General features: G+C 42.0%; 1 protein-coding gene across 1 annotated transcript; it reads right to left on the bottom strand.

The window, feature by feature from the left end:
- Nucleotides 1-1,791: 1,791 nt before the first annotated feature.
- CDH5 (cadherin 5) lies at nt 1,792-17,359 on the bottom strand. The gene is made up of 11 exons (XM_063312733.1): nt 16,976-17,359; nt 15,197-15,485; nt 14,141-14,257; nt 13,386-13,553; nt 12,921-13,108; nt 11,935-12,188; nt 11,011-11,141; nt 8,742-8,869; nt 6,908-7,016; nt 5,222-5,467; nt 1,792-3,906 (listed from the first exon to the last, which is right to left on the bottom strand). Exons 1-11 carry the CDS (start codon nt 17,162-17,164, stop codon nt 3,395-3,397), a joined length of 2,331 nt encoding a protein of 776 aa, XP_063168803.1. The 5' UTR covers nt 17,165-17,359; the 3' UTR covers nt 1,792-3,394.
- Nucleotides 17,360-26,566: the final 9,207 nt, after the last annotated feature.

Here is a 26,566-nt window from a genome sequence, read left to right as displayed (position 1 = left end):
TTTTAGTTTATTTTAATTTTGTTCACTGCCCAGAGTCACTGGCTGAGATGGGCAGCCATACAAAATGAATCAATCAATCAATAATACAAATAATTAAATCCCTGGCTCGGCTTCTCTTTCTGCTGCTAATTCTGCAAGAGTTGGCTCTCAGACTAATATTGTTTGAAACAGCTGCGGTGTAAATAAGCCAGAGCTGCAGACTTCACTTTTATCAAATCTACTTCCTCTCCAGTAGATGAGAAAGCTGTGAGAAAGACACTCAGAAAATCTCAGTCCTAATGTACACCTAAACATATTGGTTCACTTTGGAAACAGTTCACTTGCTAGAATTCTTGTGATGATCACTTTCATCTTAATGTTGCTAAGGAGAACTGGGGGAGATTTGTGCTTGGGGGAAAAAAATCACTTTCAATTCAGGCAGTCACCAAAGGTCTGGGACTTCCCTTGTTTTGGGGAAAAGGAAAAAAGGGAGATGAGCAAATTGCCTGTCCCTGCTTGGATCTAATGCCAGCCTTTCCTCAGTGTGGTGAGGAAAGTGTTTTTTTTAGATTCTCCCTTCAGTTTTAGAGGAAAAATGACTTTCAGCGTCCGCTGAAAGTAATGATTATTTTAGAAGGTGTCCCAAGCTGAAGATTAATTCAGCAGTTCTTATCTGATCTATCTTATGTAAGGCGCCAGATGTCAGCAATTATTTCATAAGATAACAAGTAAAGATTCTCTCAAATCATCCTTGATTCGTGACTGTTTATTGGCTACAATATGGAAGTGCTTTCTTATAGGATGCCCCCACCCCACCCTGCCCAACTAACCTGCAAGCCTGGCACTTCCTGATAGTCTCTCATCATAGTATCATTTCATACAGCATCTCTTAAATGAAGAACAGTGGTTGCTCAAGAAATGTTCTAATCTCTTGATTTTTTTCCATCCAGATCATGGGATGGATGGAAATCTTGGAAGATAGTCAGTGTCTTTAAGTATTGGTGATGGGAGAGATGAGCTTTAAATAGCTATTCAAAAGTATAGTGTATATCTATATTCTGCTTAGGCAGTCTGTTGGCTTTGGAGTAATTTTTCCTCTACTGTACTAAGCCGTCAAACAGGAAGTGCTGAATGTGCAACTTTCCTTGGGCCAAGGGCCACACTTAGTCTTGAGATGGCATGCCAAAGATCACACAACAAATCCTAGGGGAACCAGGCAAGAATGAAATTTTCATTTTAGTTTGTATTGCAATGAAGCTAAATCAATTAAATGCAGTTAAAATGATGACTTCCCAACTATTTGATCACTTCCCTCTCCTCTTCTGCCACATGGAGCATTTCAGCTCACTGGCAACTTCTGGAGAGATCCTGAGGATCATGTCAGCTCTTTGGAGAAGAGTTGTAACAAATTCAGAAGGAGGGGTGGGGTATCAGGACCTTCTTTCCTCTGGAATATTGGAGGACTCCAAACTTCAACTTGCACCAAAAAGATGAGCCACTAGCTCTTTATCATAAGGAATAATAGGCAGGTAGGATCCAGCCCCATTGTTTACTGAGATGATAACCAACTCCCACATTCTGGTGTTCCAGCTGATGTATGGAGAGGCCTTTGTTGATCGAAATGCATTTAAAGTCCTGTAAACTTGATTGAACATTTTACTGATGAACAAATACAGTTAACTTTGGTTTTTATGTAATTAAAAATCCCTCTTAACATAAATAGAAAATGACACTATATCCAGTGAAAAATCATTGAGTTACAACAAAAATTATGACCTGTGTAGTAGAGTACAAAATACATGAACCACAGGACACTTGAAATCTTGATAATTGTTTGCAAAATCATTACAGTTGTTCTAAGTAATAATCCCAAGGTTACATATTGAGCATATTAATTATAAAAGAGTATGTTTGTTAGTAGGTAGTATATTTCAGAAAACATGAATACATTCTTCAATAGGAATCAGGAGTTTGGGGAATACATTAAAAAAAGACAGCCTTGCACTATATATCTGTTCTCAGAAGTATGTCCTACTGAGTTTCATGTGACTTTATGTCACATATGTGACTTTATGTCACATGGTACATAAAAAATTGTATTTGTTCCTCCCCCCTCAAAAAAAATCTGTTCTCAATATTCAGACTAAGTGATTTTATGCATAATCAGTAATAATGATGCTGTGAAGCAATACTGTGGCTCACGTAATGAACTGCTGTATGCAAACTGTTGTGGTCAGGTCAGTCACTATCAGTGGTATTCTTAGTTACCTTTAGCCTCTAATCATGGTTTACTGTTCTTTAGATGGTCAATTGTTTAGTTAATTTTTATGGCCACCCATTTCAACAAGTCATGCCTCTAATTTCACATAATTTAATTGGTGGGAGCACCAGTTCTGTTGCTGCAATGGTATGTGGGAATGACCTTGAGAAGTTAAGCCATGGGGCTTTTTCAGCAGACTAGAAAGTGAAAAAAAGATAATGATCACATTATTAGGGAAGGGTCTATCCTCCTCCAGGAACTGCCAGATCAGAAATGTATCTGCTATTTACATTTGAGAGTGCCAACAACTTCATGAGAAAATACCCCATTTTATAGTACCTCTAAGGAAAAAGTAAACTACAAGAAGAAAATAATTAAGATAGTTTCACAGTTAACAAGGCTGTTCAATTTGGGTAATTTCTTGCAGCAGCTGAATGTCTTTAGCTGTGTTTGAAAATGTGGCTTTTTTAATGAATAAAAATGGGTGTCTAAGTAAAAACCAGGTAGCAGGGTGTCAAAGTGAATATTTGAAATCTAAAACAATGGATAGGCACTGATGTTAGTGAGGGTTTTTTGTTGTTCTTGTTGTTCCATCCATGCCTGCTCTGACTACAAATGGTTGGGGTAGTTATATGGAAGTGGATGGAAACATGGTCTTCTGGTGGGTTTGGTAGAGACTTTGATTTGGGACCTGAGTCGTTTGCATTAGCTCAGATGCTGTTCATTACCACCAGTAACACATATGTATAAGTATCACAGGGCTGTTGAGATAATTCATTCAGTAAAAGATTGTAACTAAAAATGCATTTAATTAGAGTTGCAACAATCAGGACAGGCAAGCCATCATCTGAGCTTTCTTATAACAGGCAAGAACCACCATACTTTAAAAACATTTAAGCACTGGATTTCTATATAAGAAGAAACATTTTTCAATTCCCCAGTACAATGGCATTTCCATTTTTTAAAAAATATCTACAGACCTGATTTTGTTTATAGCTTCTTTTGCACAGGCTATCTCAGTCTGCTCTGAAAATGTATGAAAATCTGATTTTTTGTATGAGGAATGCATAAAGAGTTGATTGATTCTGCTTTCTGAACAGTCTTTCAGTTTTATTGTTTATCGACAGGGTTGGGATAATCTGCCATTGACTACCCTCAGTACACCAGATCTCCATTAGGTTCCAGCCCATAAAGCTCTGCCAGCATTTTAAATCTGGGACCCCAATCATTGAGAAAATCATAATCAATATCCAAGTCCAAGGACCCTGAACCCAGGGAGCTTAGAGATTCTGCAATAGACTCAGCCCCTTCATAGCCATATATGTGGAGGGTGTCATATGGCAACAAATCTCCATCATTATCAGCTTCATCTTTTTTCACCTCAATCATAAAGCCCATTTCTCCAATGCCTGAAGGGACATTCTCGGGGATCTTTTGTACCTGGGGATAACTGCAAGATGAGTCCTCTATAGTAGTTCTTGGGGATGTTATGCATCTCTGGCGGGCTGAATTGAGAACTGAGACATCGTAACTGGTGGTGTCCATTTCACCACCACCTTCTTCATCGTAGGCCACCAGCTGCTCATGGATCTCTTCTACGTTCTTCCTGAGAACACTTAGATCTTTCTTGTGCCTTCTCCTCCAGACTATCAGCAGCATAGCTAATGCTGTAAAAAAAAAACATGGGGAAAAATGTAGATGAATAGAAAACATAACCTGTTCTTACAATTTTGATTCTTTGATTCTTTAATTCCTTGATTCTTTCCAGGCCTTTTTGCTATGATGGGAATTAGATATCTTCCACATGGCCAAGTTCAAGTGTGGTTGCTTACCTTTAAACATGAAATAGTTGGGTTTAAATACAAGGGCTTAACATTTTCATCTGATGGGACTTCTCTGTCACTACCCCTGCCCTATTGGACTGTATCCCCCTTGAGATTTGGATGGCCCCAACCCTGCTAGCCTTCAGCAAAGCTTTGAAGACCTGTTTTTTCTTCTCAGGCACTGGCCCAGGATGTCATGTGAGCCACTCTAAGGTGACTAAGTCACCTTAGCAACACCTTTATGGAGTTTTGTTTTATTTTTGAAAAATGCTTTTAATGCTTCTGCAATTTTTCTACTGGTTCTCCTTCCGTCTGGTAAAAGTGAATTTATTTTGACATTTCTTCCTGAAGAAAATTGGGATATCCATGTGAATGTAATGTAGTGTCTTGCTCAGGAGTTTCTGTGCATATCTGATCTTTTATGGCACTGTGTCTCTCCAGTGATCTGCAGCCACCCAGGTTCACAGGCTTCAGTTCAACTCCAACCATTGTCCACTTGGGAAGTGAGGTCTGTCAAGGAATTTTCAAAGAATGGAAAGAAACCGCAGTGGAGCACCAGGTTCCTCTCCCATCTTCAAAGGCTCAGAAGGCTGGAGAAATTCCAAAGGAATCCTCATATACCCTGACAGTAAAGGGAAAAGCAGAAGCTTTTTTTTCCCCAGGGGAAGAAAACTTCTAAGAAATTGCCAACTTGCCTGAAGAACAGCATTGCCAAATACCAGAGGGCATTTTCTTCTGTTCCAGCCTGTATCTTGTTGAAGGGTTCCAAGAGAGAGCCATGATTAGTACATTATGGATGACCAAAGAGGAGAGCCTTTGGCAATCTGTTCAAGGAATAGCTTTGGGCGGAAAGTTTGAGTGGCTCTGTCTTCATAAACTTTCTGAAACCACATTAAGGCATTTTTATTTGCTCAGACAATGTAAAGAGCTGCATTGCCTCTGCTAGCCAGTAATTTAAATACAATTTTTTTTAAAAAAAACACACCCTCTTGCTGTTTATTGCTTCGGTGGTGGCTTTTTAATGAATTCTATGAGGGCCAATTGATTTTGAGAGGAGGAAAACCACCACCACATTGGTTGCTCTCTGTGTTAAGTTCCCTTCCCCCCTGCCCAGTCAAAGTGGAAAGGGAGAAGCAAAGAGAGAGAAAGATTGATTTACCGAGGATGGTGAAGATGCAGACAAAGATTGTCACCAATACTTCGAGGCCGACTTCCACTACCTTTGCTGGCTCTTCACAAAAAGTGAAATCGCCTTCCTTGTTGCATTTGCAGACATGGATGGTAAGGGTGTTTGTGCTGGTTTGCGGTGGTGCCCCATTGTCGGAGATGATGATAGGCAAGAGATGAGTTTTGACTAGCTCTCGATTGAACTGTCCAAACTTGACGGTGATATTTGCTGTGTTATCTGGGGAATGCAACAGTGTGCAGTTAAACGATCAAAAAGTGATGGTTTCAGAGCAGCCTTTCTCAACCTTTTGACCCTGGAGGAACCCTTGAAATATTTTTCAGGCCTTGGGGAACGCCTGCACATTCAGGCTCAAATATAGGCCAGAAGTTGCAAAATTATTATATTTGTTTCATGAGTAGGCCTGTATGTATGCATTAACAGTGTTCTTAAACTAAAATTAAGGAATGAAACTTACCTCTTTAATGGGAAGTTGCCTGAATTTGAAATAAAGTTTTAAATAAATTGTGATCTCAAGGGAACCCCTAGTGACCTCTTGCAGAACCCTAGGGTTCCACGGAACCTGGCTGGGAAACCCTGTTTCAGAGGGCTTTCAGCCATTGCTCATAATATCAACTCCAATAACCACTTATGGAACCCAGACAATTTTGGGGTAGAAGGAGAACATCCCCGTTCTAGGAACCTCTTAATTTAGAAGTGGTCAATTGGCAGGCTGGATACAGTCTCCAATACCCCATTTGCAGCCTTAGCACCCAGAGACTGTGCCTTTGAAGTTTCATGGCAATATCTTATTTTGTTTTGTTTACCTTCAAAAATAAGGATAGAAAGTTTTGGCCACTTTGCCACCACATTGGGCTGTTTTGCTGCCAAATTTCAGCTGAATGATTATGGAAGGTTGGAGATTTTAAACAGTGGAAATGGGATTGGATTGCCTCCCAGGGTCTCCCTTCTCCGAATCCCAACTTTCAAACCCCAGCAAGTCTCCCCCCACACCCATGGCTAAAATCAAATCAGACTTGCCCATTCTGGGGACAACATCTGTGGTTCTCCAGCTGGTTGGGGGAGCAAGTTGCCTGCCCCTGCCTTAATGCATTAGAAATGCAAAGACTTCCTTCCACTTTGAGGCTGTCATGAAGGTGTGTTTCAACAAGTTCATTTATTTATCGAAACATGCCTGTACCCCTTCTTGTAAGATACATTGGAGCAATTGTTTATTGCTGTTGTTATTTATTTATTTATTTATTTATTATTCAAATTTCTATTACTGCCCATCTCCCCACAAAGAGGGGGACTCTCTTCTGGCAATGATGCAGGAATATGAACAGGGCTGTAGGGGGTTGGGGTAAGCTATGGAGAATACCAGGAAGATAGGGCTAAAATGTTGTGCCACCCCTTTTTAAACAGTAATCTATGTTAGTCGAAATTTTGGAGCTTATCAGATCTGTTTAGATGTTTAGTTCTGTTAACTTGCAAGCAACCTTAAAAACCATATTGCCACATTTATGGGTTGGCATCAAATTTTGGCTGCTCTGGGAGCTGTAAGAAAGGAGCTTAGAAGGCCATCTGCAGGCTTCTCACCCCTGTGGCATTTGTAAGAGGATTATTTGATGTCCCTACTATGCTTCCTTTTCTCATTGCATCTACTCCACAGAAACGCACCATGATTGTCAATGAGGGTAAAATTGCTCTCTTCAGAAGTCAAGAAATAGTTGAATTTCACGTCTGGTGACATTTCATCCTTGTCCGTGGCAGAAAGACTTGTGATCACCTTTATGAATAGAAAAAGGTCATATACTCCATTATTTTCAACAAATCCATAGGGATTATTGAACAAATGCACTGCCCTTATCAAAGGCATGGTTTGGCCTTGTGAGCAAAAACCTGAATAACCCGTTTGAATAATTCTGCTCTGGGTAACATTTCTCTTCCAAGAGTGATCATGTCCCGCAAGCTATCAGTGCATTGATAGCAGAAGATGACTCCTGTGGTAAGTTCTACGATGGGAAACCTGGGAATGGAACATCAAAGGGGAAAATATGCCTGTAGACTGGATACGCCCATTGCATTTACCATGGCTTGTTTAATAAACCATAATTGGCTGAAGCCATACAATACATGGCACCATAAATCATCATGACTTACAAACTACCATTGACTGAATTCATGCAATATGCTAAGTGAAAGCTAAATTAAATAAACACATTAGAGTTTAGCATTATATATGAACTCAGCTATAATGAGGTACTTGTACATCAGGAAACTCAGTTATACCTATGTTGCATTTTGTGATGACTTCTCACAGAGGACAGCTGAGGAGAAGCTATGCCACAAGTGTGACATTAGTATAAGCATTGGTTGATCTTAGAAAACTAAGCAGGGTTAGACTTCATTAATACTTGGATGGGAGATCAGCAGAAAACCTCAGAGCTGTAGGCCATACTAGGAAATTGAAAAAGTATCCTAGAAGAAGGTAATGGCAAACTTTTTCCATATTATTGCTAAGAACGCTACATGGACATATTGACACTAACAGACAAGCTAGACTTGAGGGAATCTTCCCTATGGGTGTAACTCTTTTACACTCATGTCTCACAGTACCAGGATTAAAACTGGCAAGGCAAGAAACTAAGAGGCTTGGATCAGACAAGACCATTATGTAAACATGATGCATAGCTGCCCTCCAAATACCAGCGTGGGAAGAGAGCAGCAAAAAGTCCATTACCATGAAATGGCAGAAGAAAGAACTAGGATTTCAGTCCTAATGTGCTTTCTCCCCCCATATAGATACAACTGGATTTCTGAATTCTGTACCACTGTAGTTGATCTTCTGCATAGACTCAACTTTTTCTAGTTTGCAACAAAACTTTTATCTAGCAATGCTTTTGTGACATGTGAGCTCGTTACTGAGTATGAGAAGTCAAGTATCTGAATAGTCATGAAGTCCCAGCTGTGAAGTTCTATAATCTGAGCTTCCTTCAGAATCCAACCCATGCTTTATATATATCCTGCTTCTATTCTAGCCTTAGCCACTTCTAAAATGGTCACTTAGAATTTCACTGCCTCAAAATGCAGGCCCTTTCAGAGATCCAAATAGGTCCAGCGTTCAGCTTCTGAGACCCATAATGTAATAAAAATGGAAAGGGCAATGCATGGAAACAAAATATGGCATAAAAAAGAGGCATAAAACTGACTTTTCCCAAGAAAAATAAGCATTTATTTAAATTTGGGACTCCTTTGGATCTCAAGGCCCACACCAACTAGGCCATGTATCCCCTTGATAGGGCCTGTCAAAATGCAGTAGGGTTAACAATCTTTCTTTAATATCAAAAACTAGTGAACTGATATGCTGTTCCACTTAAAGAACAAGGGGTACTGAAGATCTTTTTAAAATTTGTTTCTTCAAAGAGAGAAACTGAGGAAGGAGTGGATCCTTTGGTCAACTGTAGAGTACTGAAGCTAAGTAGAAACAGCAATTATTTTTCTGATACTTTACCTGTCCTGGTGAAGCATTTTCACACACACGCGGGTCATATGGAAAAGCCAATTCTGGGGCGTTGTCATTTATATCCTTGATTTTAATATAGACTGGTACATGGGTTTCTAATCTAGGTACTACCTTTTCTGAAACAAGAAAAAAATCACAGATTCATTAACCGGATATTGCCCTGAAACCAATTAGAATCAAACACAGTTCAGACCATATCACTATGAGAAGTAAATATAATGAATGGGGGAAGCTTGTTGGAAGGCTCCATCCACAACCTACACAGATTTCTTTGCATGGTTGCATAAGGCTCTATTCACATGGTCTAGAACTCTGGAAAAGTGTCACGTTCATCGTTCCAACGGTTTGAATACATCGTAACGTTTCACATGCCAATTTCCTGTTCCGTGTCTGTCATTTGCGGGGAGGGGAATTTCAGCCATGCCGGGCTGTAATCTCCTTGCTGTTCTGCAGGAATGTATGTTTGGGTTATGACATGTATTCAAGGTTACTTTCCCAGGCCGGTTTATGACGCTGGGTGGCATCTGGCATGGGGTGGTTGCTACGATGGGACGCGGGGCGGAGTTGGACTGAAGCAACCGTATTTATTTGTATTTGGCGCGCTTTTGCTTTATTCTCAGCTTTCTCTGTATTTGCATACTATTCCTTTAATAAATCAGTTATCTTTAAGCTCGGGCTTGTGAGACTGAATATTTGGGATTAGGCAACCATTACATAAAGCTGAGAATCATCAAGTATTGAACCTCGCTAGCCTCTACCAGAAATTTATTTCTTGCAAGAGATCGTAGCTAGTGATGGTTCTAGATCTCACATGAAGTCCTTCAGCACAGCTTCAGATATTTGGCTGAAAAAAAACCCAGCAATTCATCCCAATCTCTATTCACTCCCTGCCCCCATGGCATCTGAAATGGTAGAAGAGATTGCATAAATTTTACTTGCCTATTTATTCAAAATATTGATATTCTGCCCCTTATTATAAGAATTCCAAAGGAGTTTACAACTTCTATAAACCAGCTATTACGGGTATAAAATAAACAATCAGAGTATCAGACACAATTGTGTGATGCTCTCCTGTATCTTTAGACTAGCATGTGAATACCATTCTCTGAGATGCTACTAAGAGGTAAGAAAGAGCAATTGTTTTTTACTAAGAGGTAAGAAAAAGCCTCACTCGCGTTGCCTTGTCATTCCTGGATGCTGTAGTAACTTATGGGTATGTGTATATGGACCAGCCTAGAGAGAATTTGAGCTCCTTAGTCCCAAAACTAAAGGCAGGCTTAAAGAAAGTTTTCAGGAGAGTAGAATGCTTGGTTACCAAATCATCCAATTTTCAGGGTTCACCCAGTATACTGAACCATAATCAAACAAGGTGGGTTTGTGCAATACGCCAAGCCAAGTGATTAAAAAGACCCAACCAAGTCAATGTTGTGTAAAGGCAGATGCAAGGCCTTTAACTGACCTGATTAAGCATACTGAGCAAAGTAACTACTGCATCCCTTTCTTCCATTCTTCCATTGCCCTGGATGAGTAGAATCTTTGCTGTGGCAAAACCCAGTCCTTTGCATGCAAAAGGTCCCAGATTCTCTCCCTAGCAATTCCAGATTGGACTAGGAATGACTCCTGCTTCAAAACCCTGGAAAGTTACTGCAGATCTTGTTGATAATATTGAGGAGAAGATGATCTGATTTAATTTAAAACAAGTTCTTAAACTCCTATTGGTGTTCCCTATTAGTCAATTGCCATGAAGCAAACTTCTCTACTGAACTTGCTCAAGACTATGGCCTTCGCTTACAGCTGATTTAGAAGTTCCTTCAGAACTGGTTCAATGGGTGTTGGATTTTCCTGTTTACTGCAAATGACATGCAATGATCTGCACTGTTTAGAGCAGGTAGTTATCTATTAGCACTGTACAGTGCTTCAGATTCAAAGGGGAAAATGTGCTTATGAGCATGCAGTCATGTAACATCTGTTTGCAATTCCTTCAAGCAACTGCAACTTGTCCCAGATGTTTGGGCATCTGCCCTGTACCAGATGCAGTGTGTTCCCAGGAAAAGGTGTGTCTGCTTTAAGGACCTGCCAATAGCTGCTTGGTGGGTGCTGCTATGCTGTCAAAAGCATCTTTGCTTTTCAAATCCAAAGTGCTGCACAATCCTATTGTTTACTGATATTTATTTATTCCCTTTGTAACTGAAAGGACCTGAAAGGCAGCAGAGGTGATACACCAGTCAACCTGTAGGTGATACGGGGGAATACTTACTGTTTTGGTCCAGCTCATTAGCTGCTACAGTTATGTTATGCCAGGTGTTTTCTTCTCTGTCCAGACGCTTTGTGGCAAAAATACACCCAATGGTATTTATTTCAAAAGAAGTGGATCTTAGGATACGGTAACTATGGGGGATATAAGGAAAAAGTCAACGTAATATTACTGAGCCTCCTAAGAATGGGGTTACTGTATGGCTGAGTCCAGACAAGACAAGGAAAGCTAAACTTGCAATGATAAGGCAAAAGAGCTTGCAAAACGTTATGCCAAAAGAAATATAGACCATGTGATGACCTAATGTGATGGTCTGATTCACAAAACGTGCCAGGACAGTGCCTTTGTTTGCCATCACACCCTGAGCTATGAACTACAGTACCTAAGCCCTTTGTTGTCCAGTCTAACAGAATGTGAGAATATCACCTCCATTTTTTTTCCAAATTGTACGTAAATGCCCCTTTTAAAAGGGCAAAAGAAGAAAAGCATGAACTCCCCTTCCAATTCAACTCTTTGACCAATTCAAAAGAGATGGCGTCCTGTGGCGAGGGCTCCAAATTTAATTGGGTGATCAATCAGAGTTCGGTGGCTTTGGGTTCCTGATTGTTGGATGTGGCAACAGCTGATCTACCAAAGGCTGTTTATAACATTGGTTTGGAGGCAACGAGGGGAATTCTTTTTTTAGTGCAAATTGAGGCATCAGAGTAGTGGTTCTCCTGAGGAATGAAGCAGGAAGGGACAAGACATTTTCTTCTCCAAACTTCCTGTAAACCTTGACAATCCGCCTTCCCCAGCTGCTGATCTTTGCATTAAATAAAAAAGGATATTAAATGCACTTAAATGCCATGCTATGGCAGTGAATCTCTATGCTTTTTTTTTTAGATTCAGGAGACACCTTCAGGATGTGATCGGATCACTTTCTCTTACCTTATTTTCCGCTTGGCTTTGTCTGGGTCACTTGCAGAAATACACCCAAGAGAAATCTTGATTTCACTGTCTTCTTGTACGGTGAATGTATAGGAAGTCTGGGTGAAAACTGGAGGTTCATCAACATCAATAACTTTGATAATTACACTTGCAATGCTCTCAGGACTCTTCCGCATGGAGTAGGCATAGTTGATATTTGCATCAGTAGCTTCGACCACAAACTTGTACATAGGTATCTTTTCAAAGTCCAAGGGCTAAAGGAAAATGTAGACATGTTCAGTTCACAAAGGCAATGGAAACTGATTGGCAAAGCTAATGTTGTTTTCTGGGGACGGGCAACTTTTTTTGAGCTGAGACCCACATGACCTCAAAACACGTGAACCCAGGTCACAAATTAAATGTATTATTGCTGTTCTAACTTGTTGCAAGCCGCCCAGAGGTGGGTGGCGATAGAAATCAGGTAAATAAAGAAACAATAAATAATTTTGATTCAATTTTGATTCAAATTTGATTGAAAACACAAAAATGTAGCTAATGTGAACACTCCCACACCTATGTAGTGGTCTTTACTCTTTTGAACTCCCTTGCAAAAGAATCTCTTACAAGTAGCTTCTTTGTACTAGAAGGGCTTTGAAAACTCAGCTGCTTCAAGCAGTTTTAATTGATATTGTTTGTCCGTCTTATTGATTGATTGATTGAATTTAAATAGCCACCCATCTCACTTGCATATTGAAACTTTACTAGTGGGGCTCCAGAAATGTTTTAAGTTATAACAGCTAAACAGCATTAATAATAATAATAATAATAATAATAATAATAATAATAATAGTAATAATAATAAGTTTGAATGTTACTTTTTTCTTTATCATATGTATTCCACAGTTTGTCTGCATTTCTTCTCTTTACAATGTCAAGTGGACCTGGTTCCCAATGGCAGCTTGTAAACAGCATAAGGCACAAAATCAACTGAGCTTCAGAAATAATACCTTTGTAGGTTGGATTATTCCTTCATTTGTGTAGCGATTTGCAATAATTTTAAAGGTGTCTTGGTAATGCCCTTGGCGAAAGATATACTTGGTATTCCTGTTTTCTGGCTCATCAATGTCCTCTACTTTTAATCTACCAACTTCACCATTTAAACTGACATTTTCAGGGACTTCGAAAGTGAAGTTTTCTGAAAAAGATGTCCACAAAATCGGTTTGAAAAACGCAGTGATTTCCACCAAGTTTCCCACAAGGAGGAATGGATAAATGCAACGTGAGGGACTTGCATTCTTCCAGTCCACAGTTCTATGGTATCTGAACCATCACACAGGAATATGAAAACATTCCAAAGTTCAGTTCCTCTGCAATAATAAAGCATTGCATTTTTAGATGATAGGTTAATTAGACACTGCAGAAATAAAGTTAGAACATTTTCAGATTCAGCCCTTCAACTTTGCAAAACTCACTTTGTTTGAATGTTGGGAAATTGTCATTGATATCAATTAATTTAATGACGACGGTAGCAGTACCCAATTCTTCAGCATGCAGCCCTTTGCCATCCCTTGCTTTCACCCGGATAGTATATGTAGCCTTTTGTTCTCTGTCCAAATCAGGCACAGCTGTGTAGATGGTTCCTTAAAAATAAAAAGAAAGTATATGTGTTTGTTTATCCTGCCACTTCCACTATTTTTTCCCAATAGATTCAACTATAGAGTTAAAAAAAATTGTCCTGAAATTGCCATAATTCTTCTACTTAGAATATATTTATTACAAATATTTTTGTCCAGTGCTTTTTAGTTAAAAAGCTCCCAGGATTTTTTGCTTTCAGTGAAAGAAGTTTGGAGGACTTTTTGGGTTTACAGAAGACTATTATTCTATCCATTTAAAAGAGAAAGAATGCTGAAAAGTCTTGCAAAGAACAAATAGGTTTCCAAGACTTAGGTCATAAATCATGACAGATGATTTAAAATAGATCATAAATCTTGCCAGTCACCTCAGATATGACAAGGAATGCTCCTCCTTTGTCAGACCTGAAGTATGACTCAACCTGCTGCATTAAAAACTTCATTGAAATAATTAAAAACTTCATTGAAATAATAACAGTTCTACTCAGCAATTTTTTCTACATGGAAGAACTGCCATTTTGTTTTTTGCTCAAGCAGAAAAACGTGATAGCTGTGTTGGCTTGTTTTTGTACAAACTTTATTTACAGACCCTATACCTGAGTTATCTATTCTGAAGTAGTTCTTGCCATCAGTAACTTCGTAGAAAACATCTGCATGACCGTGGAGTGTCGGGTCATCAGAATCTACAGCCGTCACTTTGGTAACAGATGTTCCTAAAAAGAGAAAGAGAGAGAGAATGATAAATACTGTGTATATTGTTTGAACCTTCTTGTGTCTACAGAAGGCTAATGAGAATAGCAATGGCAATATTAATACAACTGTTGCCAGAGGGTTCCTTTGAATCAACTTGGATCTTCTCTCCATCTGCTACTATTCCTTCCTTTTCCTCCTCCTATTTTTGGTCATGGCAAGAACAATTTAGAGACTTCTGTTCTAATCTGGCAAGTGACCCCTCCATTTTGAAGTGCACCTTTATACAGTATATACAGCCCTATTCCACATTAGCTTTGTAGGAGGAGATCCACGTTCATCTATGGTTGTCAAAAATCAGAAAGAGTCTGGTAGAATCTGGTAGTAACCTTTCAGGCTAGCCTGCGTATCTGATGGAGAGAGCTGTAGCTTCCAAAAGTTTATGCCTTTTAACAAAATGTATTAGTCTGAAAAGGTGCTATGAGACTCCTCCCCATTGGCTTGAATCTCTACTGGCTATTATAATCTTTGGGGGCATCTGCAGGTTGCTAATTGAAACTCCCCAATGCACTTATAGAGTTTTTTCTGGGGCATTGTGGAATGTCAAAATGATGATAGTAAATTCAGGGCCAAAGTTTTGTATATGTTACAGTTATTAATGGAAATGTGCAACTGGACATATTTTCCTGCCCAGCCCTGTGCTTATATGGCTCCACAACTAGATTAACACATCTCTAGATAGAGATGAAGCAGTTTTTATCCAGAGTCATCCAATGTTGCCTGCAACTAGTTCCATGTGATGAGTATTGATCAGAGCTTTCCTATTTCTGCGGGTATCAAGTATTAAGAAGCCAGGCAAAGGTTTCATATTGTTTTCTCACTGAGGGATCAATGCTCCTATTCAGCTACGTGTTACTAGATTTTAGACAATCTTTCTTCAAAAGGAGAAGCAAAAAACTTACCTAGTGGTGACATTTCTGCCACTGAACCATTAAACACCTTTTGAACAAATACTGGGGCATTGTCATTAATATCATGAACAATGATGCGGAATTTGGACGGCTCCTCCAACTGATGGTTGGTAAGACGATTAAAAATCAGAGCTGTGAGCTCATATTCAGCTTTCTTCTCTCGATCCAGTGTTTCACTCACAGATACATCTCCAGTAAATTCATCAACTCTGAATAAAGTCCCAGCACCTTCCCCTTTAAGAACATACTTGGCATTGGGATTCTGGACAGTTGATGTGATCTAGAATGCATAATTATGTGAGAATTCACCTCTAAAAGATGTGACAACATGATAAAAAAATCAACATCACCATTGTCATCCTTTAACATTTCATAATTCCACCCCATGTCACCCCATCTAAGCTTTCTGTATTGTCCAAATTTAATAATATTATCTTATTAGGTTTGACTTGAAAATGCAGCTCCCCCTGGGGTATCTGTTAAACTTGGGATATGCAGAAATATCTGCATTAGGGTGGTACCTTTAAGAACATCACTCAGTGACCTGCAAATCACTGGAGCAAAACTTTTTGTTCAAATGATTCTAATGGCTGCAGATGCATGTTTTTCTTGCTTTCTGCTTTAGCTGGGATGGGCCAGATTGCCAAGACAAAGGGACAAGATCTTTCTAAATCAGAAGTGTTGACTAGATGGGCACTTGGAATAAGGACTATCAGCAAAGTTAAGTCAGCGGTGTAGGATGCAAGGAATTCCTTTTCTCTTCTTCCAAGAATTTTCTCCAAAGAGTGCTTTTTTTTTGTACTTTTGTTATTGGATCTTCCAAGAAAGGCTCTTATATCTAGTGTTTTCTTGACATTCTTGTGATAGGCTCTCAGACCTGAGTGTACTGAGAGGCCATTCATGGGGTAAAAATACCACATGTTACAAAGCTGGAAAAAGTATATTTAAAGCTTTAACAAGACTTTTTACTTAGAGAAGTTTATAGCAGAAGCAAAGCATACTTAAAACCATTAGAATCCTGATGCATTAAATAGTTCAACTATCTAGCCCAGGGTCATCTATTTTGATCAGTAGGAGTTTCAGAGGGTCTTTTGGAAGAGTAGTTTTTCTGCCATCCCATCATCTGCCTCCCAGTTGTTTTCAATAAAGGGTCATGGCTTTCCATGGCAAAGAAGAGCCAGTTTGGTCCAGTGGTTAAGGTACCAGGCTAGAATTCAGGAGCCTGTGAGTTCTAGTCCCACCTTAGGCCTGAAAGCTGCCTGGGTGACCTTGGGCCAGTCCCTCTCTCTCAGCCCCACTCACCTCATAGGTTGTTGTTGTGGGGAAAATAGGAGGAGGAAGGAGTGTTAGGTATGTTCACTGCCTTGAGTTATTTATAAAAATAATAAAGATGGGATAAAAAAAATCTAAAAAACAAAGAAGAACATGGACACACCATGCTAAAAATCTGCTTCCATCCCAACAATGGTGCTGATTGAAATGGGCCTCAGGTCTCATGAGACATCAAATTCCATGACAGCCTGGAAATCATGGGCTCCTGAAGATTTGTTTCCTGCATCTCGGAACACCAGGGAAACTCTGTGAGATGTGGCTCCTTTTTGGAGGCCAATGTTCAATTCTGCAGAAAGTAGATGGGTGCTCCTGCATCTCTGCCTGATAGACTTTGCTGGGCAAGTGGGAAGAGGGAATTTCTTCTCCATGCAAAGAATTTGCTGGAGGTGCCCCTTGGGTGGGTGACCGTTAATTGACCATTACCAAATCCATGCATACCTTTCCAACATGATGAGGTAGAGTCCCATTCTGCTCTTCAGAAATGTGCATTTTATTCCAGATCCACTCTCTCTTCATTCGCCTATGGAAGCTATCATTCATGACCGACTTTGAGGAATGGTTTCCATACACACCAGAAGAAGTCAGCATCAAGATAAAGAGGAGGAGGAATGGAGAGCAGCTTGCCATCTTTGTAGTTCAATTATTTTGGAAACCCCTGTTTTTTAAAAAGTCAAAAACCATCTGGTGACTACATGGACACAACTATTAAATTTTCTTGATAATAGCACAAAAAAGATTTGTCACAGGCTGTTTCCAAGATATTTTTTAACTTCCCAGTCTACCCTATAGCCTTGGAATTCTTTGATGGTCTGCCATCCAACTGCTAACTAGGTCTAACCCTACTTAGCTTAGCAGAGAAGGTTAGTCAGATACTTTTACCTGATGAAAGAGTAAACCCTATAGAGCAGCCTTTCTCAACCTTTTGACCCTGGAGGAACCCTTGAATATTTTTCATGCCTTGGGGAACCCTTGCACATTCAGGCTCAAATATAGGCCAGAAGTTACAAAATTATTATATTTGTTTCCTGTCTAGGCCTGTATATATGCATTAACGGTGTTCTTAAACTAAAAATAAAGAATGAAACTTACCTCTTTAATGAGAAGTTGCTCAATTTTGAAATAATTTTTAAATAAATTGTGATCTTCCAGGGAACCCCTAGTGACCTTTCATGGAACCCTAGGGTTCTATGGGACCCTGGTTGAGAAACCCTGCTATAGACTAATGCAGACTATTACCAGATATTTCTTGCATGCTTTCAGATGAGAATGTTTTCAGGCACTTAGGCCTTTTATTCACCAGCTGTTTTCTATTGGTAAATATAAAAAATTTTAAATTCAAGGTGTCAAAAGTTAATTGCTAAGTTTTGCTGCCATTTCTGGACTTGCAGATCACTGAAATATTTTGAAACAAAAACAAAAACAAAATAAAACCCTTCATTCCACATTAAAACAATGATAATTGACCTGAAATGCAATGCTGGGAAGTAGGAGTGTTTTTTCACACAGGGCATCCAAATACAAAACACACCTCATCGGTTTTAAACAGTACATGTTTTCAAATTATGACCTTATTGTACTGAAGTGAGAAAGAACCCTTTTCTAAGCATTTCACCCACATTTATTTCATTTCAATTTTTTTTTATGGAGTGGGTGGACAGTGTCAGTGGGAAAACCTCCCAAAAGAATTCCAATCCACAAGGTTCGATGATTCAGAGAAAAGGATTTATTTACGCGTTTGCAAAGGCGGGTCCCTCCGTGCAAGAAGGAACCAAGAACAAAGCTAGCTCAAAGTTTTTATACCCTACCTGTCCTCCCCCTCCTCCGAGGGCTCAGCTCACAATCTTCCTGTTTTCCCAAGCATTTTGCATTGTCACATACATTCCTAAACTATCTATTAAATTTATGGGTCTGTAGGATGATTTCTGCAGATCCTCTCCCATCCTTGTTTCAAGGTCTATCTCTACTCTAATGCATAGTTCTACTGGCACCAGCCATCCTACACAATCAGCTATAAATTCCTAGCCTAAACAATCTTATCTGACACCCATATCCTTAGTCTCATGGATTCAGAGTTCAGGGTCCGTTCACCATCTGCGGCTAAGTTCCCTTTAGTCATGAGTTTGAGGCACGTACAGGGTTTTTCTTTACCTTGCCCCCCCCACTCACAATTCCCCCCTTTTTCTCCTTCCTCATTGCCTCAAACTCAAGCAACATCTGACGCTCCGTCCTCCACTTTAAGCTGTCACATAGTCCTTTCCCCATCTGAATACATGCAGGGGCACACTGAATACAACAGCACATCAGTATGCACAGGCAGGATATGAAGATTACAAGAAAAAGAAGCTGCTTGACCCACCCAAACCCTGGCAGCCAATTCCACAACCACTCCCAATCACCTGTGGAAGGCATCGGGACCCACTGTGCATGGTGTTCAGCAATTGACTTCTCCATTTCTTTTACGGTGTGGGAAATGTTAGCCTGATAGTTAGAAATATATACACAACATGAATCGTGCAGCAAAGCACACACTCCTCCAGTGGCAGCCAATAAGTGGTCCAAAGCTTCCCTGTTCTGTAGCACTACTTGCCTCATTTGGCCAACTTCTTGATTCAGGGCCTTGGTCGTCTTGATGGTTTGATTAAACATCCACTCTGTCCAATTACTTAACAATAAGATGTCCCTATAATTTAGTCCTACCCCTAAGTTTGCCCATATGCTTCGTCCTATGGCGGTCCCGATTGCTGAGCCCTTAGCAACAGGGCTACTCTCTCTTTTATTCCTTAGTCCAATACGTGGCAAGTGGGATTGAGATATAATTTTAAGAGCAGGGGACACCTTCCCAATAGTACAGGTTCCTTCCCAACCCCATGGCAATCCTTTTAGAGCTCGACCTCCACAGAGGTACCAGTACCCCTGTGGTAGGAACATGAACCTTCGGGGGTTTGCTAGGTTAAGCAAATCTATGGTGAGGGCTGACATCGCCCCGAAAAAGCTACAAAGGGGTATTTCCAGCCGATCGTCAATGTCATTACAGAACCCTATGGAAATGTTTTTTGAGGCTTTTACTTCAGCTATGCTTCCATTACATACCTTTTGTATACAATCAATTTCAGTCTCATTCACCCAAGTTTGGCTACAGTATGGGTAATTGCCCATTGTTATATTTCTTTTATTAGTGGGCTTATACTTTCCACTTTTTACACATATTTGGGCAGTTGCAAAGTTTTGGTTCCCTACTAAGGCTAGGGTGTTAGCCTTTGTGTGAAACCATGTCCTGTGGGTCCGTGTCGTCAGGGCCCATTCTTCCGCTTGTGAACCTAGAGGCCAACCCTCCCAAGGGATCCCTTCTTTTGTGGCACTTGGCAACCTCCCGCACACCCAACAGTCACTGTGGTTCAAAAGCTTGGCATGTTCTTCTGCCCTCTGGATCCATTTATTCTCCTTCCAAGATGTATATGACCAACTCAGAGGCAAAACCAGATACAAAAACACAAGAGATTTCATCTTTTGAACGTTAATTTCAGTGGTTGCCCTTCCACTGGGGAGGCCGTCCACTTCTTATCAGGGTCCGGGGCTGCCTTTACTCGGCTGTAGTGCGTCCAGCCTCCTTCCCTGGTACGAACTGCTGATTCAGTGGTTAGCAACACGTGAAATGGCCCTTCCCAGCTAGGCTGCAGCTTCTCGGTTTTCCAGGTCTTTATCAGGACCCAGCTGCCAACTGGATACGGGTGTTGGCTGCTGCTCAGAGGGGGTTGCTGCACCAACAGTCCCTGTTTGTGGAGAGAAAACAAAGAGCGCGACAGTGCCTGCAAATATTTTCTCAGGAACAGATCCCTGTACTCAGGAATGGGATTTCCCAGCTTTGCCAGATAGGGTCGTCCCATCAATATTTCAAACGGGGAAACCCCCACATCTTTTCTTGGGCAGGTTCGCATCCGCATTAGTGCCAAAGGGAGGTTTTTTGTCCATGGCAATCCATTTTCCAAATGCAGCTTTGTTAGATGTTTCTTCAGTTCTCCATTAGCGCTCTCTACCTTTCCACTAGATTCCGGGTGCCAAGGGGTGTGTAGGTCCCACTTTACTCCCACTGCTTCCATTACCCCTTGCAATACCTTCTGGGTAAAATGTGTACTTCTGTCAGAGTCCATACATTCCATTATCCCATACCTTGGAATGATTTGTTCCAACAGAAGCTTGACCACCATGGCTGCTGTCGCTTTTCTAGTTGGGAAAGCCTCTACCCATCCTGTTAGCTGATCCTTGATCACCAGCAGATATCTCCACCCCCCTTTTTCTGGCAACTCTGTATAGTCTATTTGTGCTCTTTGGAACGGCCAGGAGGTGAGTGGCCTCCCTCCAGCCTCTTTCTTCCTTGCAGCCTTCTTATTTACTTTTAGACATATTAAGCATTTCCAGCATATGCTATGAGCTATGGTCCACATATTTAAACTCCAATATGTTCTTTTTACAGCCTCAACCAGAGCATCAGTTCCCCAATGCCCCCCTTCATGGATTTTTCCCAAAATCCCCTGCATAGTTACTGGGGATATCACTTCTACTCCATTTGCCGTTCTCCAACCTTTTTCTGTCTTTTTGCAACCCTCAGCTTCTAACTTTTCTCTTTCCTTGTCACTTGGCTCCCAGGCAGGCCCTCCAGGCTTCTCCAGTACTGGTAACAAAGTCATCTGAAGTTCCACCTGTCCAGCCGCCTCCTTCGCCCACTTGTCTGCCCATCTATTACCTACCACCTCCGGACTCTGGCCTCGCTGGTGAGCGGGAATGTAGACCACCGCCACCTGCTCTGGTCGAGTCAAGGCTTCCAAGGTTTGTTCCACCTGTCGCACTTGTTCCACCTGCTTGCCATCTGCCCTTATAAATCCTCGTTCCTGCCAAATTTTTCCAGAGGTATGGACTACTCCCCATGCATATTTAGAGTCTGTCCAAATGGTGACTTTCAGTCCCTCGGCCAGTTCCAAAGCTCTGGCTAAGGTGTAGAGCTCGCATCTTTGTGCAGACCAGGCAGGTGGAAGGGCTCCTTTTTCTACCACTTCCCCATTCCTTTCTACAATAGCAAATCCTGACTTTCTCTTTCCCTCTTCTACTTTACTTGATCCATCAATAAACCATCTTTCCCCTATATTTAAAGGCACTTCTTCTAAATCGGCCCTTACTTTAGTTTGCATATTGATCAAAGCCTGACAATCATGTTCTTCAGTTTCCCACTCCTTTCTTTCTCCTACCAAAAACTCAACAGGGTTCAAGTTTTTATCTGTCCCCACTATAATCATAGGGTCCATTCTCAACAGGGTTTCATATTTCAAAATCCGACCCTCATTCATCCAGGTAGTAGCTAGTTGGCTTAACACAGAAGTTATCTGGTGAGGGGAATGCACTATGATTGCTCCTCCAAAAGTCAGCTTCTTACTCTCAATCACCAACACTGCTGCTGCCGCCACTCCCTGTACACAGGCGGGCCATCCCTGAGCCACGGGGTCCAATTGTTTGCTTAAGAAAGCCACAGGCTGAAAGCACCCTCCTCTCTTTTGGGCTAGAACCCCAACAGCTGTGCCAGCATTCACGGTGACATACAAATGAAAGGGCAGCTTTAGAGTTGGTAGAGCCAACACCGGAGCCGAGGTTAATGCTCTCTTTAAGGCTTCCCACTTTTCCTCATCAAGCTCAGTCCACTCAACCTGATCTCCGTGACTCTCAGCCAATTTTCTGTACAAAAATTGGGTTATCACTGAATATTGATCAATCCACAAACGACAATATCCTAACAACCCCAAAGCCCTTCGCACTTCGGTTTTATTGCGTGGGGGTTGTAAGCCCATTATTCCTTTTATTCTCTCAGGGTCCAGGGACCTGATTCCTTGTGAAATGTAATGTCCCAGATATTTCACTTTCTGTTCTACAAAATGCAGTTTTCCTTTTGATACTTTCAACCCCTGTCCTTTCAGCCAATTCAACAGCTGGATCGATCTCTCAGTTACTTCAGCTTTCTTTTTCCCTGACAACAACAAATCATCCACATACTGGAGCAGCGTAACTCCCCCTTCAGTACTCTCAGTGAATTCCTGCAACTTTTCCTCCAATGCCTGCCCAAACAACAGCGGACTTTCCGTATATCCCTGGGGCAACACTGTCCATCTCAACTGTCGGTTTCTCCCTGTCTCCGGATCTTTCCATTCATAGGCAAAGAGTGGTCGACTGCCCTCATCCAGCGGGCAGGACCAAAGGGCATCTTTCAAGTCTATAACGGTGAACCACTTATCCTCCACCGGTATCTGCCCCAGAATGGTGTATGGATCCGGGACAGTGGGGAACTGAGGCACTACTACCTCATTAATTCTCCTCAAATCCTGTACTAGCCGGTATTTCCCATCCTTCTTGGGCACTGCCAAGATAGGAGAATTAAAAGGGGACATAGTTGGTTCCAACAGCCCCTGTTCCAACAGAGTGTCTATCACTGGCTTCAGTCCCTCTCTTCCTTTCTTACTTAAAGGGTACTGTGGAGTCCAAAGTTTGGTGACTCCGGGTTTCACCATGATTTGAATCGGAGGAATGTTCATTTTGCCTATTCCCCCATTCTCTGACCACACCCCTGGATCTATTTGAGCTTCCTCTACTTCAGTTAAAGGACACATTTGGACATCTTCTTTACTATTCCAAAGTTCAAATCCAAACACATGCAACAAATCTCGTCCCAGCAAATTAATTCCTGTCTGGGGTAAGTATAATATATCCACAGACACGCGGTCTTCTCCCTTTTCTAATTCTACTCCCTTTAGAATTTCCGCCAACTGCGGGCTTCCACTCACCCCTACAACCCTTAAATTTTTACTTTGAGACTTCTCTCGGCCGGGCACCAACTCGCAAAGCGAAGTTTGGCTAGCGCCCGTGTCTACCAGGAACGTCCGTTCCTGGTGGTCGGGACCCACTTTAATTTTTACCAGTGGCTCTCCATGGGTCCTTCTTGGAGAGCCGGAACCTCCCTAATCCTCATAAAGAGCATAACTCCTCTCTTGTCTCTCATCCCTAACTCCTGGTCGATTTGTAGGGCATTGACGGGCAAAATGTCCTTCCTTGCCACAAGCAAAGCACACATTGTTTGGTTCCCTTCTCTCCCGTCCGCCTCTTCTGTCGTCTCCACTCCACCTAGGTGGACCATCCCATTCTCTGAGTCCTCTCCTTTCCTTTTCCTTATCTCTCTTGTCTAGCTCATTCTTAGTTGTAGCCCTTACAGCCGCCATCATCATTTGAGTTTTCTGGCGGCTCTTTGCTGAATCGCGGTTCACAAACACTTGCTGGGCAACGCGCAATAGCTCAGTTACACCAGCATCTGTCCAACCCTCAGTTTTCTGAATCTTCTTCTGAATATCGGGCCAGGCTTTTGTTACAAACTGAACCTTCAGCATTTGTTCAAAGGCCGGGGAGTCAGGAGCTATCCCGGAATATTTGGTCAGGCTTTCTCTGATTCTATTACAGAAATCACCAGGGGACTCATCTTTTCCCTGGGTTATTTCAAAAGCCTTGGTTAGATTTTTCCCTTGGGCAATGGCAGTTTTGACTCCTTCGATAATGATAGACTTCAAATCCCTCATGTGCTCTCTATGGATGGCATTGTTAATGTCAGGAGCTGGGTCAGCAGCGGGATATTTCACATCCGCGGGAATTCCTTGCGGACCCCCACCACCTCTTCTTCCCCAAACTGCCATTGCACTTCTAATTAATTCCTGCTCCTCCGGAGTGAACAAATGCCCTAAAATAAACATTAACTCCTGGTAGGTATAATCAGCTGGTCCCAGGAATAACTCCAACTGTTCCGCGACCCCGTGAGCGTCCTCATGGAGTTTTGGAAGGTTTTTCTTTAAATCCCGTAACTCAGCCGGTTTTATTGGCGTGGCCACAAACACTGTGACCGGGGCCCCTTGAGCATTCAACCCATTCGGGACCTCTCTAACCGGGTAAGCCGAGATGGGATCACTTGGCTTACCTCCAAGAGGCAGGCTCTCTTGGTCTTTGAGTAACTGACCCACCTCCCCAATTCTCTTTTTCCTGCCTTCACCAGTCGTTCCCTCAGTGGAATAAGCGGGAGGTGCAGGAGTGGCCGGAGCTGCAGCTGCTGCCGCAGGGTCATGAAGAGGAGGGAACAAAGGTGGAGGAACCGGGGCCGACGGCGGTGGCTGCAGGACCCAATCCTCGTCACTGCTGTCCTCTTCCTTGCTTACAAAGAGGCCCATAGGAGGTTCAGGGCCCTCCCAAGAAACATGATACCATACTTCCACATAAGGGGCCTGGTCCACGAGATCATTCCCTTCCACATAGTCCTTTAACTGAGTGATCCAATGCCCATCGGACATCCCATTGGGATCCCAAAAATAGGGACGTTCGGGATCGACCAATGGGTATTTTGGCCACTGTTTTGTGCACAGCTTAATCATCCTCACTTTCTCTAAGCCTTTTGTATACTTCTTTAGCCATGGCATACTCCACTGGTTTATAACCTGTCCTAAGGGCACATCCAGATCTAGCCCTCTGCTCGGGGCTCCAACCCCAGTCTCCAGTCTCCTAGGTGGTTTGCTCTGTTCCTTTCCCATGACTGACCACCCCAATCGGGTTTAGTCCGAGGCAGAGTACTCCAGCCCGCGCTGGATTTCCTTCTTTTAAGCCTCTCGCAGTCGGAACTAAACCCCAATTGATCTCCCAGCCGGCGCTGGCCCTCTTTTAAAGATCAATTGTTTTCCTATCACCCGTCCCATGGGGGGGCACTACAGCCAACCTGAGGCACCGGATTCTCATGGCTACCTTCAGGAACTGCGACTGTTTAACCACCCACACATTCCTCACCGGTCAGTCACGCTTCTTCTCCACAAGCCTTACAACTCACCTATTCCGACCCTTGTCAGGGTCCATGACTGGTCCCACCAACTGATCTCCAAATCAGCTGGACTTCACCCACCAACCGGTTGGCCTTCTCCACCCACTGCTCCGACAGTCGGGCTTCACTTCTTTTCTCTGAACTGTCTCGGTCAAACGGAGCCCGAGAGATCGAGCCCGAGGGATCAAGACAGGGACACTTCACCAATGGGAAGCCGTGGCCACTTACCCCTCACAGATCCCCCGGAACCAATAACTTACCACGGGCTCCTGGCTGGCTCGCCAAAATTGTCAGCGGGAAAACCTCCCAAAAGAATTCCAATCCACAAGGTTCGATGATTCAGAGAAAAGGATTTATTTACGCGTTTGCAAAGGCGGGTCCCTCCGTGCAAGAAGGAACCAAGAACAAAGCTAACTCAAAGTTTTTATACCCTACCTGTCCTCCCCCTCCTCCGAGGGCTCAGCTCACAATCTTCCTGTTTTCCCAAGCATTTTGCATTGTCTCATACATTCCTAAACTATCTATTAAATTTATGGGTCTGTAGGATGATTTCTGCAGATCCTCTCCCATCCTTGTTTCAAGGTCTATCTCTACTCTAACGCATAGTTCTACTGGCACCAGCCATCCTACACAATCAGCTATAAGTTCCTAGCCTAAACAATCTTATCTGACACCCATATCCTTAGTCTCATGGATTCAGAGTTCAGGGTCCGTTCACCATCTGCGGCTAAGTTCCCTTTAGTCATGAGTTTGAGGCACGTACAGGGTTTTTCTTTACCTTGCCCCCCCCCCTCACAACAGGAAGAACATTTTTTTAATCAAGAAGGAAAGAAATGGAGTGGTGGCTGTTTTCTTTTGTCCAGAAACTTCTGTGCTGAGAGGCCTTTTGAACTGTTTGTGGGGGCAAATGGTTGACTCCTTTGCCATGTGCTGGTAACCACCATTACAGGGGACAGCAGGTATATAACACATACTTTTCATGGTACATCATTCCTCCAGCAAATCATTTTATATGAGAATCAAGAGTTCAATTCTTCTTCTTCACAAAATGGTAAGAGACAAAAAATAGAAAGTAAATATATGTCTGTCTAAATGTTCTCTCAGTAATCACAGGATACTGCTATTACTGCTTAATACAGTTTTTTTGT

The sequence above is a fragment of the Candoia aspera genome, chromosome 11 (assembly GCF_035149785.1).
Source record: "Candoia aspera isolate rCanAsp1 chromosome 11, rCanAsp1.hap2, whole genome shotgun sequence".
NCBI lineage: Eukaryota > Metazoa > Chordata > Lepidosauria > Squamata > Boidae > Candoia > Candoia aspera.
This window is presented reverse-complemented; position numbering and strand designations above follow the sequence as displayed.

Excerpts from the sequence above, each read along its gene's own strand:
- CDH5 (XM_063312733.1), bottom strand. The coding sequence starts at position 17,164 with ATGGCAAGCTGCTCTCCATTCCTCCTCCTCTTTATCTTGATGCTGACT. Across the intron at positions 7,017-8,741 it reads AAAATGCTTCACCAGGACAG|GTGATCACAAGTCTTTCTGC; the intron begins GTAAAGTATCAG and ends CTATTCATAAAG. Across the intron at positions 5,468-6,907 it reads TACCCTCATTGACAATCATG|ATAACACAGCAAATATCACC; the intron begins GTGCGTTTCTGT and ends TGCATTCCCCAG.